At 47.4% G+C, this 25,068-nt stretch overlaps 1 protein-coding gene across 3 annotated transcripts; it reads left to right on the top strand.

Annotated features, from left to right (window-relative positions):
- Window positions 1-1,952: 1,952 nt before the first annotated feature.
- On the top strand, window positions 1,953-24,497 carry LOC309577764 (hepatocyte nuclear factor 4-beta-like; the record flags this gene model as incomplete). 3 transcript variants are annotated; one of them, XM_082289987.1, is made up of 10 exons in its annotated part: window positions 1,953-2,115; window positions 8,047-8,251; window positions 10,143-10,237; window positions 17,611-17,717; window positions 18,749-18,904; window positions 19,434-19,521; window positions 20,294-20,446; window positions 22,133-22,369; window positions 23,188-23,301; window positions 24,361-24,497. In XM_082289987.1, the coding sequence occupies exons 1-10, from the start codon at window positions 2,001-2,003 to the stop codon at window positions 24,495-24,497; spliced, it is 1,407 nt and encodes a 468-aa protein (XP_082146113.1). In that variant the 5' UTR covers window positions 1,953-2,000. The 3 variants fall into 3 exon arrangements, with proteins under 3 accessions (XP_082146113.1, XP_082146115.1, XP_082146114.1); XM_082289989.1 differs by having other exon boundaries at window positions 8,077-8,251; XM_082289988.1 differs by having other exon boundaries at window positions 8,080-8,251.
- Window positions 24,498-25,068: the final 571 nt, after the last annotated feature.

Below are 25,068 nucleotides of genomic sequence, written 5' to 3' on the forward strand. Positions count from 1 at the left end.
CTCCTCTCTGAGCCTCAGCTGCCCAAAAGCTTGGTAAATACCAAAATGGCTATCTTAATGGTGAGAAATCCATTAAAACAACTCTCCTGGAATTGTAGAAATGTGAAAACCCTTTGCTGTAATAGTAGCAGAGTTCTGAGAATCAGGCAGGATTGTGCCCACAGCTCAGTTTAAAAAAAAGAAAAGAGCCAGATTAATGGGAATAATCAAGCCTGACATTGAGTAAGAGGCAAGAACGAGTAATCAGATCCCAACTTAGCTGATGCTGGCATTACTGGGAGCCTGGGGCACAGTCCAAGGATAAAAACATAATGTCTTATCTAAGCAAGGAGTCATTTGTGCACCACTGGTTACAACATGTTCTTAAAAAGGGAAAGAAGGAAAAGGAAAATATGGCACATGAAATTATTTTATTCCCCAGAAACGATAAGAAAGTAAAGCTAAAAGTTCCTACACCCAATCTTTATAGAGGAAAAGCCTTTCTAGAGTTAACCCCTTGCAATGTCCACTGTAAAACCCCAGGAGATGAAAAAATATTAAAAAAAAAAGTGAAATGGGGATGAAATCAAATTAATATAATGAAGACACTTAAAACCTCAGATTTTGGAATATTTCTTGCTATTTGGAGATTGCTGGGATCCATGGGGCCGGCCTGCTCCTCGGTTCAGTGAGAGTTCAGCAGTCTGGCAATCCCATCATTTTGGCCGAGACTCCTTTTCTGGCAACACATCTCCCTGTTTCTCAAGACTCTTCTTTTCCTCCAGATCCAGCAGGACGTTGACCTGGATCTCTCAGAACAGCTCATGGAGAGGAAAGACCCTCTGACACAAAACAACGTCACTGGAGAGAGAGCTGTAATGTCAGGGAGGGCATCTGGAAGATCAGAGTGGGAATAAACCAATCACCCCAAGCTGTATGGCTTTGCATGGCTGAGTTTTATTTCCATTCTTTTGAAGCACATCTCATGAGTCTTAACAAGGAAAGAACTTTTGTGTAAATCAAAAAAGGTTGTTTGTGTAAAATTCAGTAAATTAAAAAAAAACCCAGCCCAAACGCCACAGGCCTGCGGGGAAGAACTGGAATTGAATTTCTGTAATACGGACCTTTCCCAGAAAAGCCAGGCGTGGGTCAGCGTGCAATGCAACACCACACATCTGCTAGGGATTCTGCCCAGTTCCTCCCAGTCTTTTCCATTTCCATCATTTGCCATCCTTTGAAACCTTCCACGATGACAACTCTCAACCACAGCCCAGCCCTTCCCCAGCAGGGGCTCTGGGACTCTGGGGCTGCCAGGAGTCGGGAAGAAGACACAGGTGAGAGGGATGGAGGGTGGTGGGTGGAAGTCACCTCCTCCACCTCACCTCTGCCTATGGAGCAGGGTGAAACCATGTGTGCAGCTGGAATGAAGCCTCATTTTCCCCTTCCAGCAGCGACTCAAGGTGTGACCCAGTGTAAGCACTGTGGCGTCTCACAGAAATGACTCAGGTTCTCAGCGCTGACCTGTTTTGATGATCTTCATCCAGTGGGACATGGATTTATTGTCCTCATCAGCCTCAAGTGACACCGTTTGCCCTTTCTCCAAGGGCTGGTAGGCAAGCAAGGTGACAATTGGTGATTGGACGTGACCACTGCTTTGCCCTGGGAGAGCAACACATCTGTGCGGTGGCCTCTCCTCAGCCCTTCTCAAAATGTTTGTCCGGGAGCAGCCATAAATCCGGCTATATTGACCCGAAGATGCAATCCAAGGTGTTTGAGTCTAGGCCTTATCTACATCACCTTATCTGGAGCGAGAGAGCGAGATGCACCCCGGGAAGGGAGGGGACTGCGCCAGAGGGATCGGCCTCGTCCCTTCTGTCCTGGCACGGGGAGGGGACTGCGGGCAGAGCTGGGTAATGATTTGTCATTGCAGGGACCGGGGTGTCTCTCTTTGCAGAGGAAACCTTGGCCGTGATTGACAGCAGGGCTGTTTCTGCTGCTTCCCTCGCTGTTGTCAAGTAATAATGAAGCTTTGTCAGTCCATCATGGACATGGATATGCCAGATTATGTTGACTCCTTGGACTCCTCTTATACTATGCTGGAATTCGACAACCTCCGTGTGCTCCCCAATAACACCGGTGAGATTTTTATTCATTTCCTCTTGAATAAGCTCCACTATCTTTGTTATAAAGCTGGACGCCGAAGAAAGGCTGGTGGGAGGTGTGGGGCAAAGGGTGGAAGGGGTAATATTTAAGCAGCTGACCTGTCAACCTCTGTTGCATCCGTGGTTTTGTTTGGGCTGAAATGTGACCCCTTCGCTTGCCGGTTCCATTTTGGGTTATTCTTTTCTTTGGTGGGCTGAGCGTCATGTCCTGAAGAGCCCACCAGGTTTTGCAGATGTTGGTAGAGGTCTTCGTGGCATTCCCTGTGTTTGTCCCCCTGTATTGCTTATGAGAGGAGTAATTACCCATATTTCTCATTAAAACGTGTGTTTCATTGCCGTATATGACTTCGGTTGATATTTAATTCTCAGGAAAACATGTCGTGCCAAATGGCATTTGCCTGAGACTGTGTGTCCCATTTAAGTTGGTCCCAAGGACCTGGATTGAGAAGCAATATCCAAATGATTACTTGCCTCATAGTTTTTTTTCTGGCTACCAAAATGGTCCAACAGTTTTTAGGGCACAAAAGGACTTGGCTGGGAGATGGAAGTGTTTATACGCCGAGACTTCCGCTTCGTTCACAGGAATAAGGCGCTTTGTGTAGTACTTAATTTTTTTGCAGTCAAAAATACTCTGACATAAAGTGAACTGTATTCTGTGAAATCAACTGCTTACTGTGTTAAACTAAAGGGCATTGTGGTCATTTTGCATGAACTCAATCGTGCAACTGAATGAGATTCCAACGTTAGCGATCCCTTTGGAGAGTTTTGGCAGCCTTTTCTTTTAATTTGTTAAGGGGCTTAGTGAAATTAAGATGGGATTTTCACATTTGCTCGTTAACTGGCTCATCAAAAGAAATCAGAGTTTCAGTAGGACTATCACCTACAGTATAAAATGATTAGAGTTATTATTGTGGGGCATGGAGGGAGGTCAGGAGGCAAGTTAAAAGGCCTAAAGAAACTTGAATTTAAAGTTGACTTCAGTAAAGCTCTGGCTGTCCCCAAATCAAGGATTTTCAATGTATATAGGCTTTGCCATCTCCAGATAGACTGGATCTTACTCCTTATTCTTGCAGAAAGGTTTCCATCTCCCATCCTACTCCAGAAATAGTATTTAACACAGAGGTTTTACTTTGTCACTTCCCATTGAACAACAAGATATTTTTCACTTTTTGAAGCGGCACAAATTTCCTCAAAATTTGATATAATTTTGCAAATGAACCAGCAACGCCTGTTTGGGCTCTCTGTTGATTCATGCAGTGGAACTGACAGGTTGAGTTTTTTTCTGAACTTTATCGAGCTTGGTATTGTGTTATTTGTTTAGCTGTTAATGACTAACCAGCTCTCTCGGGAAGTAGCTGCTTTGAAATTAGCTTGTTTGTCTTGGGTAAGTGTCCTTTTCTACAGTTTGTAAAAATAACTTCAAAAAAGGCCTGAAATGGTCATTCCTGGAAATCTATTGCTGTCCAGCTGAGTTCAGCCCCCTGAGATAACTCAAAATCACAATTTCCTCGTAGCTTCAGAGATATTTTGAAATTTGTTAGAATCAAGAAACAATCTAATTTTAGGTATTTTTCACAGTTATACTGGACTTCTTTAAGATTGTTTATATCTCTCCTAAGACTCATCTGCATTTTCCCTACTAAATGATGGCAGCTTTGCCCTCTATAAACACGAACAGGAAGGGATGCAATATTTATTTTAAAGGGCTCAGCTCAGTTTCTTACCTTCTGAACAATTCCAAAAGTGAAAATTGGAATATTATCAAATAACCAATTCTTTCCTTCTTCAGAACATTTTTTCACCAAAATTTTGGGTGGATTAATATTCTGGAGCACTTCTTGTGCTTGGATGTTTCTTCTTCAGGAAGCTGCTATCACTCTGAGATTTGCCCAGATACGTATTTTGGATTTTCCACCTTCAAATAGCTCATAATTTGCCAAATATTTCAAAATTAATTCAAAACAAAGACTAGAACACTTTATGGGAGTGATATAAAAAATATTTTGGTTTAAACAGATGGCAAAAGGAAAGGAGCAAAATCACTTCTAATTCTGTCTCTCCCTTGAGAAATATGTGTTGTAACAGCAGAAATTTTCCCATTCTGTACAAATTTGTTTCCTTTGCCTTGGCTGGCACTACAAACCTTGTTCTCAGGTCCTTTTGTGTGGTTAATGCTCTTGTCAGAGCTCTCATTGTGGTTAAGATATGAAGCATTATTGCAGGGCAGCCCCAACTCTTCGGTCGAGAGTCGGGGAGCGCTTTCTCCCAGGGTGGTGCTTGTTGTCCTGCCTCAGCACACGCACACCACACCGATCCTTGGGATTTTGGCACAAGGTTGGTGAAATTATTCCCAGCCCTGCTGCAGTCGGACCCAATTCAGACCACGCAAAAGCCACCAGAGATGTTTTGGCAGTGATTTACCATCCCTCCAGCTGCAGGAGTGCCTGGAACAGCTCTGGCCTTTCCAGTTGGCCCTTTCATCATCGTTCCTGTAGGATTTGGGATCACTAAGTCACAGCTTTGTTTTATGTCTCAAAAACCCTTCTATTTGCTGAAAGCTGATGTAGAAAGAGGGCAACCTGCACGTGGCCAGGGTTTAAACCCCCTCCTGCCCTACATTTGTGTGTACAGGTTTCGCAATGCTGGCTTTGGCACCGAGTTTGACTCTGTGTGTGTACAACCCATACTTGTGATGTCTTCACATTCTAGCCCAGCATGTGTAACTTGGGGATTTGTTAACTGCAAATTCTGTGCACCAAAACTGGGATTTCTGAGTAGGTAAAAGCCACTCTGGAAAGTATTGCAAGACAATTCTCTTTTACAATATGCATCTAGAAGAGCTGTAGTCAATAATGGAACTGAAAGGAAAAGCAGTGCAGGGGTCAGGTATCATGAGAACATCCTCAGTGTCATTTCTTATCACTGTAAAACTGGCATTAACACTTCAGCCCTGGTTAGGCAATGATTTATATCCAGAGGCAGTAGGTAACAAAAATTTGTGTGCATTTCAGTTGTGAGCTTGGCTACCCCCAAAGCTGAGGAAGCCACTAGGATGATCTTCTCAGCCTTAGGCAGCTCCCAATCTGCACACTGACTATATATAACTCACAAAAAATGGTCAACGCTTCAGATATTTCTGCCAGTGAACCTTGGGGACAGCCCCAGTGAGGAGTCGGGCCACAAGCAGAGCCTCAGCTCAGAGCCCCACAAAGTCAAGATGAGTTGTGGTCTCTTCCTGGAGAACAAAATCAAGTGCATCTCTCCAGTGGAAATTTCTGAGGCACCGTGGCATGGCTTAGGAACTGTTCAGGTTATTGCCTTGTGTCAGGCAGGGATGGAGCACACGAAGCAGATTGCACAGGCAGTGAGGGGACTGTGCTGCCAGGGGTGCTGGCTTTCCTCTGCCTTTCCTTGCAGAGATCAGTCCAGGAAAATCCCAAACACTGGCTGGGTTTGAAAGAGTCTTCTGGTGCCTGCGAGATCCACTGTGCTTTGCTCTTCTCTGAGCTAATTCTCATTTGGGACACATCATTAGCTGGTGACAGGATTTTGTAATTAAAACTTATCATCCTAATTAATGTGCATTCTGGCTTAGGGCTTTCCTTTTATTTATTTAATTTTTTAAAAATTTTCTGTTCACATTCAGCCAATTCAGCTGAAAAGGACACGTGGATCCCTCCCAGGGTTTGATCTTTTAGCTGTGGAACTGCCCTAACACAGAGCCACCCGACTCACTGGTGGTTTGTTTGTGCTTCCATGGATACAAGTGAGGGCAAAATTTGGTTTGCTAATTTCCACAGGCCCTCTCACACACAGTGCTGATGGTTCCTCCTTCAGTAATCCCTGGTTTAAGGCCAGATTATTAATTCCTTCCTTATATCAGCAAGCAGATTCTCATGGCCAACTCACATAAAGGAAAAAACAAAGCTTTTCTGCTGAGTAAATACTTTGCAGCATCAGGAATGTTTTGTGATCTGGACCTAGCTGAAGGATGAGGGGTCCATTGGAGACCTAAACTTGGCTTGATTCCCCTAAACTCTAGAGAAAGCATGAGTGGTGTGAAGAGGAAATTGGCTGCCTTATCTTTTATTTTGGTTGTGCAAAATTTTTAAACGGAATCCTACACACTCGGTGCATTTGTTTATGGTTATATGCTCCTTCAAAAAATGGATGGAACAACAGATGCCCAAATATTCTGCAGTTATTCTCAAAGGAATATTCTGTACAGCTCATTTAATACTGAGTTATTAAGGAAAATAAAATCAAGAGTCATTGCAAAGAAAACCCCTAAAAATCAACCGAAATTGCTATTAAACACGTCTGACACAGACAACGTCCCCAGAGGACCCAAGTGTCACTTCCTGACAAATGTCAGTGCTGGGAGCATCTTACGCAGATTTTGGGAAGAGGCAAATCTCAATTCCAAATCTCAAATGTCATTATGACCTAAAAATGATTTTGGTGCTGTCATTCTTGCTTGTCATGTTGCTCCCATCCTGCTATAACCCACTTATTTACTCATCCATACACCAGAAGGTGGATATGAACCAAAAAGGGTTATTTTAGGGGGTGACAGGAAGTCTGAACTTTGCATTACTGAAGTCTTAGCTAAAAATATCTTAGTCTCAGCCTTAGCTAAGAAACTTCCCAGTTTTTGAAAAACTAAAGCTTTGTTGGCTTTGTTATTTTTGGGGGGGTTTGATTACAATTTCCCTTGCACAGCAAATATTTTCACTATAAATTTTTGAAGTGTGTTCACACACAAAAACAACCTTCCCTTGCTCTCTCTGTATATGTACCCAGATTAACCAGAGTTATTTTTATGCATTATGGATTAGAAAACTCTCTCTAGGCAGATCAGATGGCAGTTCCTCCCCTTTGAGTAGTTTTCTCTAAGAAGCTGTTAAGCTGAGCTTTCCCTGTCACTGCTGCGAGGACGTCTCATCGCAGAGACGTGTCAGGATGTGCCTTGTCCCAGAGACTTTTCTGAGGTCACTGGAGCACGAGATGGGCTCCTCTGGAGCACAGAACATGCTCCCAGAGGTGTGATAAATTCATAAAACTGTCCTGCAGTGAGTGCCCAGGTCAGGCTCTACAAACAGATGGAGAGGTACAAGCACTGTCAGCTGCCTCTTCGCAAGGATCTCCTGTTTCTTCCTTCCCCAGCTGTGCCTCAAATTAGGAGGATTAAGAGGGCAGCAAGTCTGGTGGTTAGGGCCGAGGGAGAGGTTCCAAGGGGAGTTTTCAGCAGTGTGTACACACAGGGCAGGCAGGGGCAGAGCTATTCCTGCCCCAAACGAGTGGGTGCAAATGGAGGACATGAGAGAGGGCATTCATATGACCTAATTTTGGGTCCCTAATTTAGAAATCTGATCTTCCTGAACACCTCTGTTGCTTTCTCATGGAAAGCAATGAGTCTCTTCAGAGGGAGTTTCAGAGCAGGGACCAGACTTAGGACTAAAGGGATCCCTGTGGGAGCTGCTGTCTCTGCTTTCCAGCTGCAGAGGAGCTCTCAAGAACAGTCTTTTTTCTTCAGCACCTCTGTCATGGGCATGAAGTAATTCATCCTTTCTGCCTCTGCTGTTTCTTCTCTGCATTCTATTTATTCAAGTTCATGAGGGGTTTTTTTGTATTTTCTGCTGTGGACACCAGCTTTGAACCACATTCTCCAGGTATCTCATTCAGGAGGTGGCTCCCCATCCCTCAAAAGCATAAAACTCACATCCAGGTGAGGTTTCTTTATATGTGTCCACAAAAGTATTGATAGTTGATAAATTCTCAGGAGTCGTTTGGGTTATGCAGTTTGAACTCTTATCACTGAACTGAAGAAAAACACCAATACCAGAAGCAAAGGAGCTGAGCTTGGGAAGAGCACAACCATAAATGCTGAGGTTTCCATTAAAAGGGGTGTCTAATTGTCCCCATTCTCTGCCAGCAGAGGCCATCGGGGCTGAGTCAGCAAACACCAGCCTGCTCCCCAATGGTGTCAGCTCCCTGTGCTCCATCTGTGGGGACCGGGCCACCGGCAAACACTACGGGGCCTCCAGCTGCGACGGCTGCAAAGGCTTCTTCAGGAGGAGCGTCCGCAAGAACCACGTCTACTCCTGCAGGTACCGGGACTTCGGCAATCGAGAAATGCAATTTATGGATGCGGGAAATGATTTGGGGTGGGGATCAGGGGCTCTTTTCTCAAATGCCAAGTTGCCACACCATGAAGGCCAACAGTAGGACTGCAGTTTGGTTTGCAAGGAGTAAATTCTGTCCTATCTCTAAATTCGGTCCTGTCTCGTCTTGGACCCTGAGACCTGCATTGAGTGAACTCACCACCACTGCTTTCCCCATGGTGTAAATTGAAGGAAACTTGTAGACTTGAGAATCACAGAAGGACAGAGCTAGGTTGGAAAAGACCTTTGAGATCCTTGAGTCCAACCTAAAACCTGAGGTTTGACTGATGTGTAAAATACATAAATACAGACCCTGAGTGTGGAGTGACACTATGACCTCGTCACAGCCCAGCAAGGGATAGCCAAGGTGGGAAAGGACCAAAGATCCAGAGATTTCATCGTTCTTGCTTTTCCTGGTAAAAAGCAACAGGCATCCAAGAATCTGTCACCTCCAAAGCCCTCTCACAGCTTCTCTGTTCTTGTTTTGAAATACAAAAAATGATGTACACTGACTTAGCAGTGATGATTTTATGAACGTTCTGAGAAATAAGTGTGGACTAGAGAGGATTCACATCCACTTTGGCACACAGGTATACATTTGAGAGAGGCTTTTTGCCAGGAGGAGGCTATAAATTACAAAGCTGCTATCTCGCTTGGCCTTAGAAAAATGATGTTTATTTTAGCACAGGAGAGAGTGGAAAGAAATCCCAAACCTGAATACACTTGATCCCTTCATCTCTAGCTAAAACCTGGAAGTTTTCTTTCTGTTCCAAAGCTTTTTCTCCTCTAAGGGCATTTCCAAATTTTTGCAATGCAAGTCACCCTACTCGTTCAAAATGTTCCTGGTGCCCTTATCACTCCAGGACACACCAGCCACCAAAGACACCTGAGGTGACAGCAGTGTCCACCCACACAGTGCCCATCCCATGAACTGTGGGATTCCTGCAGGAGGAGATGACAGCTAGTACTGGTTTCTTTGAAATTTCAGCTGTTGGTCTCCTGGGAGGCAGAGTTGTTGCCTCTCCCCAGGAATCTGTGAATCTCTGTGATAATTGGCAGCTCAGGGAAGATGTACAGCATCGAAGCCAAGCTTGTGTGCAAGCCCTTATTTAGTGAGCTCAGCCCAGCTCGGGGCTCTGCTTATCACAGACGTGAATTCCTCTGAAAGTCTTTGGGCCTTTGTACCTTTGGCTTTTTACCAGTCTGGGAAAGTGCCTCAGCTTTTACAGCCTCTTGGTCCTGGAGCAACCCACGTCATCTCCTCTCTGCATGGAAGATTCCCCTCCCATTGTTTCACCCACCATGGGGAGAGCTGCCAAGCCTGCGTGGGCCGCCCCTGGAACAGCACAAGGGTTCCTAAATCCCCATTGAAATGAGGAGGAATTAGGAGGCCACAGGCCTCAGAACAAGGCTGCAGACCCAAAGGACTTGTGGCCTTTAACGCAGCTTATCCTACACAAATCATAGAATACTTGACAAGTGAAATCAGACAAAAACCCCAACACCCAAGAACTGTCTGGAAGTGGGAGATGGAGCTCCTACTGAGCCCAGCTTGAGTCACAGTCATGTTTTCACAGCCAAAACCATCCCAGTCCCTGCAGGGTGGGTGGTCTGAAGCTGCTGTGCTCCCATCTGGCAGGAGTGGTGGTGGGGAAGAGGAGGAGCTGGACCAGGCCAATGTGGATTCAATCCATTTCTTGCAAACCTTTGGCTCTTCTCTAGGATTGTGCAGTGTGGAGCTCAGGGAGGTCTGGAGCTGTATTTGGGGCTGCTCAGGGTGAGAGGGGTGCAGATACCAGGCTGGTTGCTCCATGCTGTATTTCCCATCTCCTCCCAGGTTCAACCGACAGTGTGTGATAGACAAAGACAAGAGGAACCAGTGCAGGTACTGCAGGCTGAAGAAGTGCTTCAGAGCTGGCATGAAGAAAGAAGGTGGGTGCAAAGAGGCATTTCAAATGTGCCAGCTGCTGTGTCGGGCCCTGTTCCCATTGCAGAGCATGGCAGGGAGCAGCAGCAGCACTGGCTGGAGAGAGGATGATTGTGTGTCACAATGAGAGATCTTTTGTTGCAGCTGAAAGCCCCATTTGCCATTTTATCTCCATTTCAATGAGAGCCTGGTGACATTATTCACCCATCCTGTGAGGCTGGTCTTTTTGGGATATTTTAATCCTGGGAAAGGAATGGGCTTCCTCAGGGTTTATCTGTTTTCTAAGTGTTTTACAATAGCAATTTCTGCTCTCCATACCCACTGGTGTGACTCCTAGTTCCACCTGTCCCAGTCTCAGTGAGGATCTGCCACCTTCAAAATCATAAATGCCATCAGTTTGCTGCTTCAGGTGGTGTGGTTGGCTTGGCTGATGCTCACATAGCTGCGTGCAAGGGCAAGGTACAGCCTGAGTACAGTGCCTTAAGTAGCAAGAGCCCGTCCTCTGTGGCACAGGGCACACAGGCAGAGCTCCTGGAGCAAGGTGACCCATGTGTCCCCCACAGGTGACACAGGAACCCCAAGAGGGGACGTGAGTCAGAGCCAAACCCTCTGGTTGTGCTGCTGGTTATAATGTGACCATGGAGCCGCCAGCAGCACCAGCATGGAAGGGCCGATCCCACAGTGGCCAACACCTTTTGTTGCACGTTCCATTGGCTGTGTGGAGAAGGAGGTGGAGAGTTGTAGGCTTGGGTGCCAGTGACCATCAGGATGTGCCCTTTCTAAAGGAAATACTGCTATAGTGCCTAATGCTCAGCAGCAGAAACCCCATTTCTGTTAACCTGTGCCTACATCCAGCTTGCCAGGGGAAGTCTGGGATCTAGCACAGCACTTGTGGTCTCTGCTCATCCAGTTCTGCCTACTAGGAGAGCGTGGATGATCCTGTTTTCCTGTGATTGTCCTTGTCCATTGAGTGCTTGACAAACTAGGGGCCCAACCAACCTGAGGTTGATGGTTTCAACACTCTTCACCCTTCATTTGTGCTGTTTCCAAACCCACTGAAAGATTAAGGAGGTAGAAAGGAGCTTGAAAGTTTCTTTCCATGTCACCAACTTCACCCAAGAGGTGAAATTGCTGTCCCATTGAAATCAAGGGGAAATTTGCCATTGATTTCTGGTAATTCTTAAGATTTTACTGGTGATGAAATGATCTTTCTGACGTTCTGACCATATGTTTCCCTGGAAAAGAAGGGTGTCTTGAAAATTGGCATAAGTCATGGATGAAGCAAAAATGCTGGCTGGTTTAATTTAAGAGAAATGGAGTAAATAGAGCAGATGGAAAAATAAATAGAGCTCAGGCTAATAAAGACGAAACTGAAGCTGATCTGGTTAGTTCTAGATGGGATAAAGCCAAGTACCAATGCAGCAAACTTCACTGCTTGGAAAGGCTGAAATCTGGTTATCAGATCTATTCTTTGAGCTGAAGCATGATTTTTATTGTTTTTTATGGTAAGAGTTATAAAACCTTGGCTCATGCCTCCATCACTGAGTGCAGTTTGATGGAAGATGACTCATTTCAAGTTCCACATAGTCACATTCCTTCAAACTTTTTTATGAGTGCAGTCAGGTTGTGCGCTCGGAAAATGCTCCTGTGTTTGGCAAGGAAGATTTTAAAGCACCTTGAGCAACTGCTGCACAGAAATTAGCTTAGCTGACCAGAGCTCTATCCCAAGCACATACGCAGGACTGGGAAAAAAGTGCTCTTGCACAATTGTGTGCACAAAAAGAACACAGTTATTTGCTTTTGGATGGTTCTAGATTAATATTAAACAGTATTGCAAAGATTTAGGGAAAAGGAGAAGCCATGTCTTGGATAGAGCACTATTGGAGTGCACAAATATTTGTACTAAATCTTTTGGAGCGTGCAGCAGTTCAGGTTGGGAGGTGGCAGCATCCACACTCGCCGTGCTCTGTGTCCCAGCACTGGCACAACCCTCTGTCCCTGGCACATTCCTTTTGGGCCAGCCCTTATAACGGCAATCAGAGTTTCCAGGGTGTGGCAATAGCATTGTTTATCCACAGCAGAGGGGAAGAAGCTGGAAACGATCCTTTTCCCAGGCTGGCTGTGACAATACACCTGGGGTGGGGTCAGCAGGGCTGCATCACCCTCGAACGCGCCCCACTGACCCACTGCTCAGTGTCTGTGTGCACAGCCTTGGAGAACTTGCTATTCCCTGGCAGAACTAACAGATAAACGGGAATTTTGGATCCAGAGGGATTTTTTTGCCCCCAATCTTCCTGTGTTGTAAGACGTGACATGTTTGGATCTTTTTTTTCCTCTCCTTTTTTTTTTCCCTTTTGACAACAATTTCAGTGGATAAGGAATTACAAGGAACTGTGTAGAAGGGAAATTTCTCCCTAAAGAAAAAGCCATGTGATACAAATACCTGAGTGGCCTTAAACTGTGCCAGCAGGGTTTAGGTTGGATATTAGGAAAAGGTTCTTCCCCCAGAGAGGGGTGGAGCGCTGACCAGGCTCCCCAGGGAATGGCTGAAAAATTACCAGTAGGATCTTTAGATTGCCTTGTTTGTACAGACTGAATTCGATCCTACTTTCTGAAAGGACCAACACTGCCCCACACGAGCCCCACACCTTCAGGCTTGTGCTCTGAGATGGGATCCGGGTTCCATCGGCGCTAACGAGAGCAGGGAAGGGACAAAACTTGAGCGTTGCAGAAAGTCCAGTTCCCAGATTTCCTAGAAAATAGCTTGTTCAGAATCACTCCTGTCCCAATTGCATTTTTGGTATCAGTAATTCACTCTGATGAAGACCATTAAAGTTAGCACAAGGGGAGAGGGAAAGGTTTGCCTGAACACAAACCCCTCTTATGTCCCAAAAACACCTCTATGATCAGGATTTAAGATTTTTACAGGAGATTCACTCCTTTATTCTTGTTTTGTGGTTAAGGCTGGGACTGTGCCAGAGGTTGGTCTGGATGTTTTGGGGATTTTCCCCCCCAGCTGTTCCCCCTGGTTTTCTCTGTTGGCTCAGAAGGTTCGATTTCTATTGTCTTGCACAATGCTACCAGGCAGGTTTTTGGTCACTGCAGCATCAGTGGCTCAGTACACCAGGTACTTAAACACCCAAAGAAAACAGCAGGATTCTATTTTTAGCATCTCCCTGAGATCATGTTTAACCTTGAATAAATCAGCAGGGTGTGATTTCTCAAGTGAGCCTGGTCATCTCCTCACACGGAGCTGAGTGCCTGAAAACCTGGAAGCCTTCTGAAATGCCAGCACTGCACTGTCAGGGTTCAGTTTGCTGGTGAGAAAAGAAAAGACAGTTAATATTTAACCTCTCATCCCCTTCAAAGTAATTTATGAATGTACATGAACTTCTTTAGTTTTATGCAGAAGTAAAAAGAATGGTTGTATCACTCACCGCTGCAACACAGTGGGAGGGTTAGAGGCTTTATTTATTATTGTGAAATTGGACAGGTTTATAGGACAGTTTTATTAGTGCTCCACAGGGCCTCTATCTTGTTTCATACCTTTTGTTTGCACATCTCTTTTGCCAGCTTTCAGAAGGCTGGGACTGCAGTTTATTGCAAAGGATGGAAAAGATAAAGGATCTTCTCTACCTTCAGTAGTCATAAATCATCCCACAAGCCCATGAAAGGATTAAATGTACGTGTACCATCAGGATTTATTTGTGAATAAAACACACCACACCTACAAAATCCGAGGTAGCTCAGGGAAAAAAGATTATTTGTGGCTATGAATTGATCAGGCAGCAGGAGGAGTAAATCTGTCAGTGAAGACAGAAACACTGTGAGCACCAGTGAGTGCACCATCCAGGGACCTCCCTCCTCCTGCTCTCCCTATGCCATTTATCACCACATTTCCAACTCCACCAGCATTAACTGACACTGGTTTTAGTGGAGTAAGGATGGGAACAGTAATTCCCGTGTAGGCAGGGGTTGAACCTCCGCAGTTGCCATGGAAAGTTACTGGGTTGCTGTTCTCCCAGCCAGTGCCTGTGCCCCTTTTATTGGACTCCCTGGAGGTTCCTCATCCCAGGCTTTGGCTCTGAGTGGCAAGGACAAATAGTTTGGGAAGCAGGGGCTTGTTGCAATCCCACAAACACGGCGCTGTTTTCCTGGAGCTCACGGCAGAGGGTCCAGCCTTGCTCTGAGTGACAAAACCCTTCCGAGGCTCCCCTGCGTCACATGGAGAACATGTTTGTTTTCCCGTTCTCTTCCCACAGCCAGGACATGCCGTAGCCAGGGACAATTCCCTGGAGGGAGACACAGCCATCATCCTGCCCTCTCTCCCCTTTCCCAGTGGGAAAGCCCAGCTTGGGGCCATGCTGTCCCTGGCCAGCACCATCCTGGGGACTCACAACCGCTGACGTCCCTTCTTGCGGGGCTGTGGTGGCTCTTCGTGGTGTTTACTGGCTTTGGGAATGTGCGGAGGACAGGATTAGAGTGGGAAAAAAACAGGGAGCAAAGCTTTTGCCAGGCACTTCTGGAAATAGCAGCCCCTGGGAGACAGAGGGATCCAGCATTGGCTTTTTAGTCCTTCCTGCAGGTTGTTGTGTTTTACTGACTGCAAAGCCAAGATCACACCTGAGCCCAGCAACCCCAGGGCCAGCACGTCCCTCGAGCACTCCCACTGCCTCACCAGGAGTGAGCTGTCCCTTCCCTTTTACAAACACAATAAATACAGCAATATAATCAGTGCACAGTAAGAGATTAATTTTTGTGGCAGGTGAAACATTAACTCCCCTTTGTATCTAATTCCATCACATCTTGGGTACTTTCAGCGATAACACCCGAATCACCTTGAGAAAGTCGGTCTGTACCATCCACTCACACTGGAAGATTGAGCTTATCAGAGCATGAGGGAAGCACTGAAATATGTGCCATAAAAAGACTCAGGGGGAAAAACAGGCTGAGGCTTCTTAAAGGAGTCTGTTGTGGTGACCAGGTCTGCCTGGGACTGTGGGATTTACGTAAAATCGGATCTGTAACTCGGCTGGAAAGGCAAAACTTGTACCTTTTCTTGTAAGGAGGCAGAGAGCCCTACCCTGAGAGCATGTGGGGGAGCATCTGATATAAATCCAGGTATAGAAGCTTGGATGGGGACTCTCCAGAATAGCCAGTGATGGCACGGATTGGGTCAGGCTTATTTCTCCTGAGTGCTGGATGCTGCTACTCACCTTTCTGGTGGACCAATAAAACCCCTGAAGGGTCAAGATTATGGTTCCTATAACCACCTTCACCTCCAGGCTTCAGGGAGGGGTCCCTGGCTGACCCCCCCCTCCTCCTGCATAGGGCAACTTCTGCTGCTATCTAAGGAAGGTTAGCAGAGCCTCCCAAAAGCTGTGGTTGGTTTTTCTCTAAATTGATGACAAATTGCCTCTCTGTGGTGTCCATAGCCTGAAAATGCTCCAGGAATGTGTTTGTGTGTGGCACTTTGCACAAATGGATGCACCCACCCAGCCCCTTGCAGGCAAGACTGGCTCCACAAGCTGATCCTGACTGACAGCAAGGCTGAGCCCCAGCTCTTGGAAAATAAACACTGCACTCCAGTCAATAAGGGGAGACATTGATTTTTGTCACTGGTGCTTGTTTTCTGCCCTTTCACTTTGTTGGCCCCTCATCAGAGGCTGGTTAGGAAAACAGAGCAGTGGTTGGACATGAGCTGGCAAAAAAAAAAATCCACCTTCCCTCAAATCGTGCAAAGCAGTGCCCATGTTTTTCCTCTGTATGGATTCCCAGGAATGAGCCCTGTGCAAAGAGCAATGCTCTGAAACAAGACCCAGCAGCGAGGCAAAGGCTCAGAGGAATGATGGCAAAATGACTCTGCTGATCTGCAAAAAAAAAAAAAAGATCATGGCTGGAAAAATCTTCTCCAGTGGCCACTTTTGAGATAAACCCACACTGTTCTACACCCGAGGGGTTAAAGCACAGAGTGAGCTCTGGCAGCTCTGTTTGAGTCGCTCCCCCCTGAAATAAAGCAAAAGGAGTCTGGGATTGCTGGATGAAGGAGGAGGGATGTGCTGCACTGTCACCACATGCTAAATCTTCCTCCTCCCTCTGCTTTAAGGACCTGACCAGTGCCTTTCTGAGCTGTTTGTAGCCAAGACCCGTGAGCTGCCAGGGAAGCACTGAGTCAGTGTTCAGGCTCCTTCCCCCAGCCCCGAGCTGCTGGACAGAGGCAAGAGGGCTTGGGGGAGACACCAACACTGAAATCAGGTCGGGTTAATTCTAAATTCTCCTTCTTTCTCTGCTGCTGTCTCACTCGATGGCTGCAGTGGAGGTGAGTCAGCTCTTGGAGACCGTGTTGCAAAAATGAGCTGCTGAAGTGCAATCCAGCTCTTCTGTTCCCTGGTCAGGGCTGATGGAGCAAGAGGCTGGATGTGGCTTGTGCTTCGGGGAAAAGGATTGTTTAAAGGGTGGAATGGGCCTCAAAAATCAGTGGGTTTTTTGCAATTCACCACGGCACATCCGTACCTTTCTGTCAGCAAAGAGCCTGGGCTGATCTTCGCTCTGCTGTGGTCCCTACGAGGTGTGGTGTGTGTCCAAGGTCTGTGGTGTTGCTGTTGTGACCAGTTCAGGACACTGAGCTGGTTTCCAGCAGGCATTTGCACCAGCAGGGCTGGTGACAAACCCTGGCTGCGTCTTGTCCTCAGTTGTCACTGCTGTTGGGGTTCCAGGCTCACTGAAATCAGATGGGCAACACTGGTTTTAAATGGTTTTAAAGGGAGAATCAGTGGATTTAATCTTCCTTTTCTTGAGCTTCCTTAATGGAGTGGCTCTTTCTGTGTCCCATGAGTGGTGACGTCCCCTGGGATCCCACCTGCAATGCCTCAGGGACAGGGGACACTCCAAGGCTGCTCCAAGGTGGGGTTAGGGGATGATTTTCCAGCACTGCCATGAGATGAGGTGCAGCTCCAGGAGCATTCTGCTGTACCAGGAGCCCAGCAGGGGAGCCCTCAGCGCAGCCATGGCAGAAAGGGTACCAAAGGCCAGGGCTCCAGGAGTGTGGGTGCATTGCCAAGGGGAAAGGGGTGACACCAAATCCCTAAATTACCCCTGAGCTGCATTAAATCCAGTGGGACCAGCTAACATCCCATGGATGCTGCTCTGACTCCCAAATGGCCTCATCTCCCTCTTATTCTTGGTCTTCTCCCTCTGAGGTGATGTTTTTCCTTCCCCCAGAGCCTGTTGATTCCAACATCCAACAGGAGTGGACGGTCTTGCAGGAGCAAAGCCTCTTCCACTCCTGTTTAGGGATCGCAGGGAGCAGCAGCCATTGGTTGGGGGAGGAATTCTCACTGACACAAGCACCTCTCTCTCTCTCTCTCTCTCGTTTCAGCCGTGCAGAACGAGCGGGACAGGATCAGCATCCGCAGGAGCAGCTACGAGGACAACAGCTCTCTGTCCATCAACGTCCTCACTCAGGCTGAGGCCATGGCACAGCAGGTGGGACACGTGGGGTCAGCCCTCCAAACGGGTCCGTGGCCCTCAGCAATCCCAGCCCTCTAAACCAACCAGGGCTGGATGTTTTCTCTGCCCTTGGATGGCTCCTGCACAAACCCACAGGGAAGAAAATGCAAAATATCTGAAAGCAGACAGGAGAAATCCATTATCAAGGCAATGGAGCAGATGCAGCCTTTGGTGTGAGATACAAAGCCGAAATTCCAAGGGCTGAGGGATGTTGCAGAGCCCAGGTCCCCTCTTCCCCCGGCTTAAATTGTTGCTGCATTCCTAGAATCTCACTGCATTCACACGGAATTTCACCCTTCCTTGCTGCACTCTCTGTCCTGCTCCAAACACATTGTTCCAGTCATGGTTGATTGTGTCTGTCCTCATAACTTCTTTATCAGGATAACAATTTTAGGGCAGAAAAATACTGTGAATAATTCCCTGGGCTTCAGCTGATGCTGATTGCTTTTTCATTTCATGCTCCACCATAAATTTCACCCTGAGCGTCCTTTAAATTCTTATGCAAATACCCCTTCTCCACTGAAACGCACGGCCCAGATGTTGCGCATTACATGCAGCAGTGAGCCCACTTCCTTTTCAAAAATTACGGCTTTTTAACCCTCTCCCTGCCACGCAGCCCTTTAGAGACCAAAATGGGAATTTTGTGTCCCTGACAGCAACTTGGAGGAGAAAGGCTGGATGCATTTCATGCGTTTGGCTGGCTGGAGGGATGGATGGGAAGCTGAGACGCAGTGCTGCTGGCTCCTGCTGGGAATGGGAAAGTTTATTTTGTCCTGAGCCAGCCTGGAGGGTGGGGATGGAGGCGGAGGAGGGCTGGGTGTGTGTTGGGACTGAGCACCACCTCGTGGAAGCTGCTCCGTGGGCTGTGAGTCGGACACAGCCGAGCACAAGGGTCCAGCCACAACGGGAGCATCTTCTCAGGGCCCTGATGGGATGAATTGTTGCTGTGGAGGGTGATAAAACAGCACCGATCGGGTCCGAACACAGCGGGGTGGTTTCTCTTTCAGTATTTATCCCTGAGCCCCGTGCACAGCACAGACATTGCCATGAAGAAGGTTGCCACCATCCACGATGTGTGTGAGTCCATGAAACAGCAGCTCCTGGTGCTGGTGGAATGGGCAAAATACATCCCGGCCTTTTGTGAGCTCCCCCTCGACGACCAGGTACAAATGCAAATGGCTTTTCCCTGCAAACCCCCTGCCTTTGAAAGGAATTCCCAGCTGGACCTTTCGGCAGGAGAATCGGGCATTAACACACAGATCACCCTGTGCAGAGCTATAAACAACAGGAGAGAAAGAGGAATAAAGGCCAAAGGACCAATTAAAGATAACTTCAGCAGCTAAAGTCCCTCAAAATATAGAGCTGGTCGCTCCAGCCTGCAAAAGATCCAGGCAAAAATTCTGATTTTGCCTTACTGGTGCCTAGTAGTTGAATATAGAATCTGCTTATTTCCTAAGAACTCGAATTACTCAAGCCTCTCTTTGCTCTTTTAGTTAAAAACAGCTTCTCATTTAGTAGCACTTCTCAAAGTGAACACACACTGATATTTTCTAGCCCTGAACAGAGCTTTATCTGTAGATCTGCCAGATCTAAGCAAACACCAAATGGGGCTTAATTAAACAGCAACAGCTCAGCACTCCATTCTCTGCTTTGCAAATATAATCTTATTTCTTCCTCCTGTGCCACCTCCAGGTTGCCTTGCTCAGAGCCCACGCAGGGGAACATCTGCTCCTCGGGGTAGCCAAGAGGTCCATCCCATACACTGATTTCCTGCTATTAGGTAAAGTAGTGAAACACACTCCTGCTTTTATCATTCCCCCCTCCCAAGTCATTCCCAAGCGTTCTGCATCCCTGAAACCCCCTCTGCACTCCTGGGTGTGGGCTGCACATCTGGGTGGAGACTCAGTGCTGGAGGGGAGAGTAAAAAGGAGCAAGTAAATTCACTGGGATTTTTGTAACTGTTCCCTCATTGCTTTGAAATTGTGGATGAGAAGCCCGCAGTATTTAACTGGGTTGCCTTGTTTTGGTACCTGAAATTGCTAAGGCACAAGCAATGAGGTATTTGGGTATGGATGATTAAAAACTTAGCAGAAACCTCTGTTAAAAATGACAGTGCAAATAGGTGTTTCCTTTTCACGGAGCTCTCTGCCACCACAGGTGGGATTGTTCTTAGAAAAATGAGAATACTGACCCTGAAAGGCTCACGTTAAAGAAAAGAGAGAGGGATGAATTTGTTTCAGAATAGAAAACCAAAAATAAAGATGCAACACTGCTTGCAAACAGATGCTTGATGTAACAGAGGGCAAAGCAGAGCAGAACGGGGAGCAGGCTGTGGGCACAGCGTGGGTGCACTGACGTGCAGCTGAGATAATTAAGGACCAGGGAAAGAGATCCAGGGCTTGCTTCTCACTCTCGGATCAGATTATAAAGCTGCAGAGTGGAAATTGCTGCAAATGGCACTGGGACTATCAGGCAACACTCCTTCGGGTAACTGCTGGATGAGACTAGAGCCAGAGCTGAAACCTGATGGGGAATTTCTCTTGTCCTCCCAGGGAATGATTTCATCATCCCAATGCACTGCCCAGAACTGGAAATCGCTCGTGTGGCCATCAGGATCTTGGACGAGTTGGTGAAGCCCTTGCGGGACATCCAGATCGATGACAACGAGTACGCCTGCCTTAAAGCCATCATCTTCTTTGACCCAGGTGAGATTCCTTCTGACTGCCAAGCATGGGGCTTGCAGTGCAGTTGGAGGCTCTCCAAAAACCAGGAAAACCCCTTGGAAGCAGCTTGACATCTCACCCTGCCCGTGCTGGAATGAGCAATACTCAGCAGTGCAGTTTTAAGTTAGAAGTGACCTGTTCCCAAGTGTTCTACTCTTTAGCAAGTAAGAACTGCAGCCAGGTTGATGTGCAAAGCTCTGCAGGCCCTGGAGGAGTTTGGCTGCTTCAGGAGCTTGGCTTTGGGAAAGTCCATCAGCCTGAAATGCAGGAGATGCCCATTAAGGACATCCATGCCTGTATTAATTATGTATCAGCAAAGTGAGCCAAACGAGCAGCAGCGTGGAGCATCCATCGGAGCCCAGAGAGCACCATCAAAAACCACAGAGAGCTGGGCTGCTCAGAATGCCCAGAAATATCAGGGATCTGCTAATGGATCTTGCTGGAAGCCAGCAGTGACCCAGGGCAGGGCTGATCCACAGGATGGAGAGCAGGGAAACACAGAGGAAAGCCACAGCTTGCTTTGATGTTTTGCTGTGTCTCGTTCTAGAAGCACAGGGGGTTCTGCCTCAGCCCAGATTCCAATGTGTATCTCCCTGGAGCTAAGGGAAAAGATGGGAGAACAATCCCAAGCCCAGACAATGCTCTTTTGCCTTTTAGCATGGAGAAATCAAAATATCTTCCATTAATTATTGGGGTATTTTGCTGTATTCACTGATTCAAAATCAAGATCCGGGAGTTTTAGGAGCATCATGAGCTTTGGCTCACCAAAGCCTGCTGTGACCAGAGTAAGGGTGCTTTCATCAAATTGATTTTGACAAATCACCTTCTCAGCTGATCAGTGTCTCTATGCAGCTTTAGATCAATGTGACAATGAGGTGCTGAGGTTTCAGCTGGAAGGAGGAAGTGTGAAGCTCCCCAGAAGTGAAGTTCATCCATGCTAACGAGCAGGAATGTCCTCAGAGCTTCATGCTGACATACAATCATTCGTTAACCACTTTATCTAATCTTTTGGCACTACAATCCTGAAAATGTGGTGCCTGTGGATTCTTTGCAGACAGTGAAGGAAATGGTGCAGTGATGCAGAAATCTCAGGTTTAGATAACAGCAGAGGCAGGAGTGGAAGGCTGTAAATCCCAGCACTTCACCCGACCCATGGGCACATTTATTTGTTTAAGCAAAGCTGGACCAGTGGTCCTTGAAAAATAGGTTTGAACACAGGTCAAAGACAGGGAGAGCAAGACAAGAACCTGGTGCTGCAGTGAGTGTAATCACAACATACATTGCATTTAGTGGGGGTAGTTGTGACTCAAAATTTTCAGGGGAAAATTCCAGGCTGTTTTCATGGAAGGATAAATATTTTAACTTCTAAATTTTTCCCTTTTGCCAGTGGCAGTAGGCAGACATATGCTGAAGCAAGCTCCTTTACTTACTGTTTCTCTTCAAAGTCTCCTCGAATTACGGTTTCTCCTCCAGTTACTGTCTCCCCCCCAATTCCCCTCCCTGTTTCCCTGCTCCATGTGAGAAGTGAAGCAATGGCAGCCCAAGCTGTCAGCTGATCTCTGTCAGAGCATCACTGCCATCTCATCCTTTTCCCTCCACACAGCCCAGCTGACAGGGCAACATTTGCTTACACAGGCCAGCAGTTAACTCCGTTTTTGCCTCTCCCAGACTGCAAAGGCCTGAGTGAGCCCAGCAAGGTGAAGAACATGCGCTTCCAGGTGCAGGTGAACCTGGAAGATTACATCAACGACCGCCAGTACGACTCCCGCGGCCGCTTCAGCGACATCCTGCTGCTGCTGCCGCCCCTGCAGAGCATCACCTGGCAGATGATCGAGCAGGTGCAGTTTGTGAAGCTCTTTGGTGTGGCCAGGATCGACAGCTTGCTGCAGGAGATGCTGCTGGGAGGTACGGACCCCTCCTGAGAAGGGGCAGCAAAGCTGGGTTATCTCAAAGCTGTTATAGGGCTTTGGGTTTGTGTCTTCTGGGGGATGTACGGGAGGGAGGACGGGGGAAATGGTTTTAAACTGAAAGAGAATAGGTTTAGGTGGGATATTAGGAAGGAATTCTTTATTGTGAGGATGCTGAGGGCCTGGCACAGGGTGCCCAGAGAAGCTGTGGCTGCGCCTGGATCCCTGGAAGTGTCCAAGGCCAGGTTGGACAGGGCTTGGAGCAACCTGGTCCAGGGGGTGATATCCGTGCCCATGGCAGGGAGTTGAAACTGGACGATCTTTAAAATCCCTGCCAACCAAAACCCTCTGATGAATTGTAGCTTGAAGGGTCCTTCTCACTCCAGTCCAGTCCCTGAGCAATTCTTTCCAGCCCAGCTCTGGAAATCTGAGATTTACAGCAAAGGATCCACTCTGTGGTGTGGCACTCGACTTAGGCCTCTGTCCTAACTGAGGCAGTTTAAGGAAGACAACACATCTTTTGTTAGGAAAGTGCAAAAGTTATAACTTTATGGGAAACCCAGATAAGAGCAGCCCTTGGGACACACCCCCAGGCAGAACAGCGCAGCTGGAGAGCAGCTGAAACCCCAGACATCCCAGGAGGCTGTTCCTGCACAGTGAGAGGCTGAGAGCAAAGAGGAAGGAAGCGAAGATGAGCCATTAACCTTCACCCACAGAGGTCTTCCGCATCCTCTGGATGCAAAAGATTTAGCCCAGAGCATGTGGCTTGTCGGGAACTGTGCAAGGAATGATGTCCCTTCCCACTTCCACTTGCAGGAACCACTGCTGATCTCCAGTACCAGTCAGCACCTCCCAGCCTCAACCTGGAACCGCTGCCAGGACATGTCCTGCAAAGCAACATGAGCTCTGTGATCCACGCTGCTCCAGACCGTATGTGGCCCTTTTTATATTATACACAGCCCATTTTTACATCATTTACAGCTCATCTTTAGATTATTTACAGGCCAGTTTTACATCATTAGTGTCAGCATAGCCAAGGGACTGGGAAGGAGAAATAGTTCAGGAAAAAAACTTTTATTTAAGTAAATTAAATTTAAGTTCATTTAAGTAAATTTAAGTTTAGTTGAGTTCTTTATTTATATGAGTTTAAGTGTTACACTGGAATCAGAGCTCTCAGTCCCCTGGCTGACTCCTTTCCATGATTCCAAAGAGAATTTAATGGATTTTTAATGGCAGCATGGCTCAGGGGGGTTTTGAGGTGTTACTGAAACATCGCAAGATCGAAAAAAGAAGCAAAAAATCAAGATTGGGTGTTTCTCTGGATGTGGCAGCACTGGGAGATGGCACAAAGGAGGACTGAGGGCTGTTTGTGGCAGGAGTTCACTGTGGTTGTTGCCAAACAATAGGACCTGAATCCAGGACCATCTTCACCCACGCTGGGCACTGCTGGGGTGTGGGTTAAGGCATTTATCCCCTGTAGGACCATGCTGTCAAAACCAGAAAGTAGAACAGGAGCTGTAATTTAACAACCACTGCCCTGTAATCACAGTGTCCTGCACTCACAGTCTCCCTCCCTCTGCCAGTTACAGTCAGGTACCTCCCGGAGTGTATTCTGCTGTTTCTCAGCTATGTAAATGTTGGCATCGTGCATTTTAGGTGGCTTTTATTTAGTTTTTAAGCCCCTTTCCAACAAAGGAGATGAGAGAAATGCTGTGCTCTGTAAATGAGGTACAGTGGGGCTGCAGGCTGAGCTCTCCTCTGACAAGGAGATGAAGGATTGAAAAGCAGTTGGGGGCATTTCCCAAGCACAAAATACTGAGAAGAACTGGCCCATGTCTGTCACTCCACCCTGTGCCTCCTCACAAACCAGGAAAGAAGGATGCGCCAGGATCCCCCAAGCTCCTGCTCCTCGGTTTGTAGGACGGTTTGCTGATTTCTATTGAACAGCATCCAAGTCCACCTTAATTCTGTTTCTTTTCTCTCCCACAGCATCTCCCGAGACATCCCTTCCATCTCCTTCTGCCAGCACAGGAAGTGAAGACTATAAACTAGGCTCTAGCGCAGGGCCCAGCACCGTAGTGCAGCTCCTGCCTCAGACAGTGATCCCCAAGCAGGAGATTTTATAGGGAGAGGAGGAAGGAGAAGGTGGGAGCAATGTGGAAAGCGTGCTGAAAGTGAAACGGGCCCTTTCTCTTTGCAGAGGCAAAGCACAGCACCCCCCTGCCTGCAGCCGGATCCGTCGCTCCCACCCTTCCCCGTCCGTGAGCCAAGCGCCAGGGGCAGCCTGCAGAGGAGCCTCACCTCGGAATTCCCACCACCATCACCCCCATGGGATTGGGGTTCATGCCCTCCTCAGTAGGGCCAGGACTGCCAGCTCTTCAGGGCAGGGCTCCTCAGTGTGTCTGTGATCATTGCTTGGTGCCACCGTGACCCTTTCGGAGCCTTCGGCCGCTCTCTCCATCAATCCCAGTGCCTTGCACAGCTCCTGGTAACCCTTCATGCACACAGCAGGGCCTGAATTGGGGTGAAAAGGTCTATTCCCAACACAAATTTAATTAATTACACTCCCATTTCTCCTGTGGCACGTTCAGCTTTAGGAAAAATACCGTCATAACCTTTAGCAGGCCACGGCCGCCTTGTTCCACCCAGAGGGGCCTTGTTCCCATAGAGAAGCCAACATTTAACACTGGCCAGTTG

The sequence above is a fragment of the Coloeus monedula genome (assembly GCF_965178545.1).
Source record: "Coloeus monedula genome assembly, chromosome: 13".
NCBI lineage: Eukaryota > Metazoa > Chordata > Aves > Passeriformes > Corvidae > Coloeus > Coloeus monedula.